The following is a 9,546-nucleotide window of genomic DNA, read 5'->3' on the forward strand; positions in this document are numbered from 1 at the left end:
AAATATGCAAAATCTATACAAAAAGTACTATAAATTGTTATTTTTTGCCTATGAATATGATGAAAAAACACATTGTAAAATATTAGTTAAAATTCTTATAGTTTGACTCTAAAAAGGAAATCATAACAATTAAAAGTGCATAGAGAGAGTAATAAATAGGTAATTAAATTTCAAGAAGTTTAAAATAAAATGTTGAAAAAAGAATTAGATAGACAACATATATTGAAAATTGAAAACATATAAATAATAAATGGGCCCAAATGAGATCAAACTTTTTGGCTAATAAAGTAGTAGGTAATTAATGGTGTTAAATTGTCCAATAATGTACAACACTATCAAGCACATATCATCCAACGCTTGTCATGTGCTAAGTAGTAGTTATTCCCACTTATTATTATTATATATATATATATAGTAATTAAAGGTACAACCATAAAAGAAGAAAGTAAAACACTATCAAACACATATCATCCAACACTTGTCATGTGCTAAGTAATAGTTATTCCCACTTATTATATATAGTAATATGGACCTATTAATATTATAAATTAATAACTTTTTGAAGTACAAATATATCTAGTGAAATATGATTCTATTATTTTTTGTTAAAATTTAAATCTAGTTGAAATTCATTTTTAGCTTTTTTTTTTATTGCATTCAAAAGTTCCGGTGTTGCTACAACTGCAAAAAATTTTGAGTGCATGGAATGATCTCTATTATATTAACATAATACTTTACGTATTTGATTTGTCATTGCTGATTTTGTGATAAATAAGAAGTCATTTTGAATATGGTTTCAAGAAATTTCCTACGTTACTTATATAGTTTATTCTCTCACCAGAATGTTTTTAGTGAAGATACAATAGATAATATTTTGTGACACATTTTAAATGAGAAGTCATTTTTTGATATGATTTCAAGAAATTTCCTATCTTGCTTATATATTTTATTTCTCACCAGAATATTTTTAATAAAGATACAATGAATAATATTTTGTGACAACTTTTAAATGAGAAGTCATTTTTGATATGGTTTAAAGAAATTTCCTATGTTGCTTATATAGTTTATTTCTCACCAAAATGTTTTTAGTAAAGATACAATGAATAATATTTTGTGACAACTTTTAAATGAGAAGTCATTTTTGATATGGTTTAAAGAAATTTCCTATGTTGCTTATATAGTTTATTTCTCACCAAAATGTTTTTAGTAAAGATACAATGAATAATATTTTGTGATACCTTTTAAATAAGAAGCCATTTTGAGATATAATTTCAAGAAATTTTCTTTATTGTTTATATAGTTTATTTTTTACCAGAATATTTTTAGTAATGAATAATATTTTGTAATACCTTTTAAATAAGAACCCATTTTGAGATATAATTTCAAGAAATTTCCTTTGTTGCTTATATAGTTTATTTCTCACCAGCATGTTTTTAGTAAAGATACAATGAATATGTTTAATAAATTTATTTTTTTATGTAAATTTAATAAATATGATATCATCAATCAAAATTAACAAGTTACCATAATTTTAATACCTCTACAAAGCAATAAAACACACGCCACTCAGTTCCGTAGAGGCGAAACTACGCACGTGCAACTCTCACATGTAGCCCTAACGAAATAAACGGCTCAGATTTCTCCACGTCATCATCCCTACCACAGCCCCTGCCCCGAATATTCGCAGCCACCCACCCGGAATATCTCATTTGCGTGAAGAGAAATTTTCTTATTAGATCTATAAATAGCAGAGCCATTTTCTCCACAATTTTCTCTCTTTCTTTTTCATTGTAATCTTGTGATTTCTCTAGATCTTCTCCTTTTCTCAATTTTGTCCAAAAAGTTTCTTTATGGATACATTGTTCTTCGATATAATCAAGAAGTTTGATTGCTCTGTTTGTTCAACGCCAGCTTTGCCTTTTGATTCCTTTCTTTTTCATCGTCTGTGTTTTAGTCAACCTTGTATTTGCTTCTAACCTTTGTTAGCTGGAGGCTGGAGCTGTCACCATGGGTAGAAGTAAGTTTACGCTTCCCTTATTGTGAAAATATATCGATTTTTTGAATTGGGTTGCTGTTATTTCACTTGTTTATCGTGAAATTGAATTGGTCGTTGACTTGTTTATTGTGGAAGAGAAATTAGAGAGTTTATTTGAATTGGGTTTTTGCTATTTTGCTCGTTTATCGTGAAATTGAATTGGGTTTCTGTTCTTTTACTTGTTTATTGTGAATTTTTTTTAGAGAGTTTATTTGAATTGGGTTTCTGCTATTTTACTTGTTTATCGTGAAATTGAATTGGGTTTCTGTTCTTTTATTGTGGAAGAGAAATTAGAGAGTTTATTTGAATTGGGTTTCTGCTATTTTACTTGTTTATCGTGAAATTGAATTGGTCGTTGACTTGTTTATTGTGGAAGAGAAATTAGAGAGTTTATTTGAATTGGGTTTCTGCTATTTTACTTGTTTATCGTGAAATTGAATTGGTCGTTGACTTGTTTATTGTGGAAGAGAAATTAGAGAGTTTATTTGAATTGGGTTTCTGCTATTTTACTTGTTTATCGTGAAATTGAATTGGTCGTTGACTTGTTTATTGTGGAAGAGAAATTAGAGAGTTTATTTGAATTGGGTTTTTGCTATTTTGCTCGTTTATCGTGAAATTGAATTGGGTTTCTGTTCTTTTACTTGTTTGTTGTAAATCTTTTTTAGAGAGTTTATTTGAATTGGGTTTCTTCTATTTTGCTTGTTTATCGTGAAATTGAATTGGATTTCTGTTCTTTAATTGTTTGTTGTGAAAAGAAATTCGTAGAGAGTTTAATTGAATTGGGTTTCTGCTATTTTGCATGTTTATCGTGAAATTGAATTGGGTTTATCTTATTTAACTTGTATATTGTGGATTTTTTAAGTGAGTTTATCGTATTGGGTTTCTATCTTTGAAACAAATATTAATCTTTGGGTTCAATTAACTTCATGTTAATGAAATGTTAGTATTTGTTTTTGATAACAGTAGGATCTTGATGGGTGAAGCACAAAATGAAATCCTAATTTTTGGTGGGGTTGGGTAAAGTGTGTTGCTTTGTGGGGAATTTTGGGAATTTAAATGTTGTATTGGAACTTTAAAGGGAATTGGGAATAAAGGGTGTTTGCTGGTGGAATTGTTTCTCTTTTTAGGAAGTTCACAACGTAGGAATGCTGCTATGCTGGATAGTGATGACACTGATAGCGTGAGTTCATCATCAACTACTCGGTCAGACATGATGTTGTCTGGTTTAGAGGAGGTTCAATTTGATAAGGAGACTGTCCTTGATCAATGCGTGGATGCCCTTTATGAGAAAAGGTTTGATATACTTGAATGCTAGAAGTGATTACTCAATTTTGAAGTTCCCATCTTTGATCATTAACTCCACTTGAGGTTTTTGTTCTAATGAAGAATAAGGCTAATGTTTCTATTTGTTTGTTGGCTTTAGGGGATCAACAAGAGAGAAGGCTTTGGCATCTATTATAGAAGCATTCAATAGCAACATACAACATGAATTTGTTGAAAAGAAGTAAGGAAATTTGCCTACTTTTATGAAGTTATATTGGGAAATCTGTTATACTTGCCTCTAAGGCTCATCAGTTTGTGCTAGTTTATATTGTATTATGCTGGCTTTTGTTTGGGGGTTGGCTAGCACTGGTATACATTTTCTGCTATTATGGATTGAATTATAGTCATTTCAGCTACATGATTGTCCAGATGTCAAAGGTGTGTAGTTTAACTAGTCATGCTAAACATCTTTAAAAAATATTCTGCCACGGGGACAGCTTTTATACATTGCTTGAAATAATTCTGACTACCATGTTTATCCAGATGTCATAGGTGTATAGTCTATAGACGTGTTTCTTCTGTTTATGTGCTTTCACTGATCTAGTTACCAGGCAGTCTGTTTTCATTCAACAGAATTCTACGTTGATGAAGATGTTCTTCCCTATTCTTTGTGGCAGCTAACTATTTCAATAATACTTCTCTAGAATAACAATTCTGTATAATCATCCGTGCAATGCTATAAAGATATATTTAGACCCCTTCTCCCATATCTTAGTTAGACTTTTCCTGCTCATTCAATATTAGGCTTGGAAAGTACCTTGAAACCTTCAGTTAGTTGCATAGGCATTATTAATATCATTGTAATGGTGAGCCCTCAGGGGTTTGCTCATTTGGCGAAGGTTGAGGGACTTGTGTCTTAGTTCACAAGTTCGAGCCCTATGCCAACCGAATAAAGTCCAGTATTTTAAGTGTAGAAGGGTAGATGGGAGGGCCCATCAACCCCAAGTTTCCAAGGTTTTGCTCCAGAACGATTTTTCTGTCATAAAAAATATCATTGTAATGGTGATATATTCATCATTTTGGTATTTATATTAGTAAGGAATTTAATTCTATGCGACAGAACAAGCTATGGATTATATTATTGTGCAAATTAGCATGCAGCCACGACTATTATCTAATATCCAGTGAATGAAATCTCTACTAGGGAACTTCTGACTGACTAGCATTGCATTGTGATTCCAGTCCTAGGAGTTATTTTATTGCACTCTCTTGTAGTAGGCCTGTTTATCATGTTTTGACTTCTAAGATGCTCTAGGTGCATGTTTCCCACCGTAATAAATTACTTTAATTTATCCTAGAAAAAGAAAAAGATACTCTAGGACCTAGGTACATGTCTTGTTGTGCACTTCTCACAGTTATGTTCTATCCTTCAGGTTTGCCACATTATTGCAACTATGTTTGAGTTCCATTAGACGTGGTTCCTCCAAGGAGATAGCTTTGGCATCTCATGTTATTGGTTAGTCGTTAGTGCTGTTGATTAATTGTGGTCCTTCTACTGTGATCCACTGATCAAATGTTTGAGTTGGAAATTCTGCTATTTTTTTGGTTGGGTGATAGGGCTTCTTTCTTTAACTGCTGGCCCTGGGGACAAAGCACACGAGATTCTGGAAGAATCAGTAAAACCTATCTCAGTTGCTCTTAAATCTCGATCTGACAATTCTAAAATATCGTCGGTATGTTCAAAGTTGGTGAAAAATTCTTTTAATTTTAGTGCTTGCTAGCTTGGAGCTGACTGCTGTTTGGTTTTTGTGGTTTAGTTACTGGAGTGTTTGGCCATCATCACCTTTGTTGGTGGCAAAGATCCAGAGGAAACAGAAGAGTCTATGCAATTGATGTGGCAAGTCATCAATCCAAAACTGGGTCCCAATGTATGTTATTCATGGTCATCTTTTCATTTTCTGGAATAGATTATTTACTATCTTAATTTGCTGTATATGGGATGTTTTCTAATGAGTTAATTCTGAAACGCTTGATACCTATCAATGAAATCAGTTATTTGCTTAGACAATTCTTAACTTGTTCACAATTGTGTCTGGTTCATGGATCAGGTGGCTACTGCTAAACCTTCACCAGCAATGATAACAGCAGTTGTATCTTCTTGGTCTTTCCTTCTTACGACCATGGATGGATGGACACTTAACCCAAAAAATTGGCAAGGGTGAGTAACTCTCTTAAAATCCCCATTTGCACGTCTACCTACTCCCCCCCCCAACAACAACAACAAAAAGAATGAGAAAGAAAGAGGATCAGGGAAAGAAGAATCGGAAGAACTTGTAACCGTGGCATCCTTCCAAGCAAAATTATATTTATTTGAATTATGAGCTGTTGTAAGGTCCTTGTTTGGTGATAGTGTTAGATGCTGAATTATTTACTCATGATGCAGGTCAATCTCCTACTTCTCAAATCTTCTAGACAAGGAAGACCGATCTGTGCGCATTGCAGCTGGCGAAACACTTGCTTTAGTTTTTGAAGTCGGGAGTCTGGAAAAGTTTTCTGGTGAATCTAAAGGATCTGGTGACAGCTCCACAGATGAAACTAACAAATCTAGGGAATTATTACATATACAGGGATTAAGGGCAAAAGTCCTGAACCAAGTAAGAACCCTTTCGGCAGAGGCTGGAGGTAAAGGGTCAGCCAAGAAGGATCTTAACAATCAAAGGAACACATTCCGAGATATATTGGAATTTCTAGAGGTAATATGGTATCCCATATCTTCAGCTTTCTCCTCTTGCATTCTTTCTTTTCTTTTTGCTGCATTCTGTAATTGTCTTATGATTAACATCAGGATGGGTATAGTCCCGAAACCTCAGCCAAGATTGGTGGACTATTGCTTAGCACAAGTACTTGGGCTAATCTGATACAGGTAAGTCTTTTAAATTTTATAATACAACTGGCTGATACGTCTTGTTTCTTTTTAATTTTATAATATAACTGGCTGCATATTTGCTGAAATCATTATTTTTTTGACAGTTAAACTTCCTTAAGCACTTCCTTGGAGGGGGATTTGTGAAGCATATGCAGGTTTGTTTTCTAATCAAAAGCTCAAGTTTTTGGGCTATTGGAATCATTTAATCTTGTGGTAATTAGCTGTTTCCTCTCCAAATTGTGCAGGAAAATGAGTTTCTTCATGATGTATTTGGTTTCACGCCAAAGAAGAATCTCCCAGCTTCTCAGCACCGTGTATCTGGAACTGATAAGGTAGCATCCTGAGCTTCTACGTAACACTTTAATTTGTAACTGTTGCTCTAGAAATGTACTTCTTCCAGATTTAGTTTGGAATAAGAAAGCGATATTCCTTGTTTATTGAGAGATGGACCTACTGTTTAAATTTGAGGAAGCATTTTTAAGATAATGTTCTGTTTTGCAGAGAATGTACAAGTCGCCAAATTCTATCCTTAACAAGGCCAGGACTCAATTTCTAAACAAGCAAAGAATGTTGTCCCAGGCAAGTTTTTTTCCTTTGTGAACACTCTCCTTTTTTCTCTCCCCGAGTATTAAGAAAAATTATTAGGCAGCTCACACTTAGTGGATCTTGTATCCAAGTTTGTGGGGTGAGGGTTCTTCAACTAAACCTGAGATATAATTTATTTCAGGACAAGAATGTCGGCTACTATGCGGGTGGTGATGAGCTCTGAACAAGCAGTTGCAGCAACACAGTCTCAGCGAAAAAAGGACAATTTTCCTTCTATTCATTCATAGTCACAGATTTAATGAACAAAATGATTAAAAAAGATAGTTATTTGATCATTTTGGTTGCTACTTGGTAGTATTCCCTTATTTTTCTTTTTCATTATGTAATAAAATACATTTGACTTGTTGCCTCTGATGGAGTTCATCAGGAGTGCATAAGAAATGCCAGCCACTTTCTGTTGAAATTTTTGAAGTAAGGTTTTATTTGGTTTTGTGGGAGTTGGTTTTTTTAAAGGTTAGCATATTTGGGATTGAATGCCATTGGAGTAATTTGAATACGAGTAGTAAATATAACCTATTAGATTATACTAGATAAGGTAAGACCTAATATTTTTTTATCTTATTTTATTTTGACATTCACAATATAATTTGTATTTTAATTAATTTATTTTTGGTAAGATTATACTTCATATATAAACAGAGAATAATTTCAGTAAAATTTATTATTTATACATGATATTTTGCTATTTCTGATATTGTCTTTGTGTTTATTAAGGATTAACACTTTTAAAAATGATTTGTTATATATTTTAAGCAAATGATGTTTCAATATTAATTTTTTATGATTCTTTCTTATCCAATAATGTTAATAATACATGTAAAAGTTCATTGCTAATGAAAACAAATGTAGACATGCATAAAGTAACTGTTGGTTAAGACAAATTACACTATCATGCAAATGAAGTTCTTAAATTATAGTCAAAACACTAACATTAATTATTTATTTCTCAAATCATTTTTTAAAATACTATTATAAATCCATTGAACTAAGTATCGTCCATTGAGTTTATCCATAAACTTATACTTATCATTTATGTGTATTCCCTAGGTTCCATGAACCTTTTTGGATAAAAATATATCTATTTATTATGACACTTAATATGGTGACTTTTGGAGTGATTTCTCAACCTATAAATAAGACTGTCCATTCACCATTATAAGATATACAATGACATTTGAATGAGAATACTCTACACTATTCCCCATATATCTTGTGTCGAAATTACTTGTAGTATATTGCTTATGTTTTACAACACATATAAAATATTAAATAATACGTATATAGTCATAACAATCATTATTTTCCAAATAGATATGTTAAAATTCAAATAAAACAAATAAAATTAAATAGAGGGGGGTATTATTTATAATTAAAATTGTAAAAACTATGTAATTAGCCATAAAAGTTGCCACCAAATATTTTTTATTTGAGGTGACTTTAATCACAACCATCTCATAAAAAAGTTGTCACTATAAGTTTTTTTTGGCAAATTCTGTCGCTACTAATAATTATTGATCGCCACTACAGGTTCTTTATTGTGGCAACATAAAGTGCAACTTAAATGTTTTTGTGGCAACTTTAGTTATTATTTATGGCGGCTTTACTCGCCGCAAAAAATACCACTAAATGATACTGATTAGTGGCAACTAAGTCGCTGCTAAAAGGTTTTATTTGTGGCGACTTTTGTCGCTAATAATACCATATAAGTCGCCACTAAACAGTCTTATTCGTGGCGACCTTTGTCGCTGCTAATATCATACAAGTCGCCACTAAAAGCTCTTATTTGTGGCGACCCTTATCGCTGCTAATACCATAAAAGTCGCCACTAAAAGATCTTATTCGTTGCGACTTTTATCGCTGCTAATACTATAACAATCGCCACTAAAAGATCTTATTCGTGGCGACTTTTGTTGCTGCTAATACTATAAAAGTCGCCACTAAAAGCTCTTATTGTGGCGACTTTTGTCGCTGCGAATACTATAACAGTCGCCACTAAAAGATCTTATTCATGGCGACTTCTATCGCTGCTAATACTATATAAGTCGTCACTAAAAAGTTTTATTCGTGGCGACTTGTGTTGCTGCTATACTATATAAGTCGCCACTAAAAGTTACTATTTATACCTACTGTTGTCACTGCCCATATTTACAAGTCGTCACTACAACAAATTATTTGTAGCGACTTCAACGTAAGCGAATAAGGTTCCTGCAAACTCATATGTAAGTCGCCAACAAAAGTTTTTATTTGTGGCAACTATAAATACCTTTATTTCATATATAAATGTCATGGAATGATTTTTGTTTTTACGCGGATTTTGTGTGTATTAACCAATGAATTTGATGCTTTGGGCAGCTGCATTTTTTTTAAAATTTTTTTTTATGAGGACCTCCGTAATGAGTGAAGGAGCATTCCGTATAGCTTCACCATTTTTTTCATGCATATTTGTGCATTCACGAGCTAACTTTTAGGAATAATGTGACTTTATGAGGACCTCCATAATGAGTTGGGGGAACATTACGTATAAAACCTGCCGGAGAAGAGCTTATACTGCTTGCCTTTGTTTGATAATGTTCATCCAGTACCAATACAAACGAAAACCAGTTTCTTCTGATTCCAATAATAGATGGATGGTCAGGTCGGTAACATATGGACGGAGGACTTAGTCCCACTATTTTTTTCACGCTTATTTTCGCATTTGCAATCCTACTTTAAGGAA

At 32.7% G+C, this 9,546-nt stretch overlaps 1 protein-coding gene across 1 annotated transcript; it reads left to right on the top strand.

Annotated features, from left to right (window-relative positions):
- Window positions 1–1,733: 1,733 nt before the first annotated feature.
- LOC102599441 (interferon-related developmental regulator 2) lies at window positions 1,734–7,262 on the top strand. The gene is made up of 13 exons (XM_006361992.2): window positions 1,734–2,017; window positions 3,163–3,328; window positions 3,459–3,539; window positions 4,732–4,814; window positions 4,916–5,031; window positions 5,116–5,226; window positions 5,407–5,516; window positions 5,742–6,051; window positions 6,144–6,221; window positions 6,329–6,379; window positions 6,470–6,556; window positions 6,726–6,803; window positions 6,952–7,262. The coding sequence occupies exons 1-13, from the start codon at window positions 2,008–2,010 to the stop codon at window positions 6,991–6,993; spliced, it is 1,323 nt and encodes a 440-aa protein (XP_006362054.1). The 5' UTR covers window positions 1,734–2,007; the 3' UTR covers window positions 6,994–7,262.
- The last annotated feature ends 2,284 nt before the right edge of the window (window positions 7,263–9,546 follow it).

This window comes from Solanum tuberosum, unplaced genomic scaffold (assembly GCF_000226075.1).
Source record: "Solanum tuberosum cultivar DM 1-3 516 R44 unplaced genomic scaffold, SolTub_3.0 scf00381, whole genome shotgun sequence".
In the NCBI taxonomy this organism is placed as follows: Eukaryota; Viridiplantae; Streptophyta; class Magnoliopsida; order Solanales; family Solanaceae; genus Solanum; species Solanum tuberosum.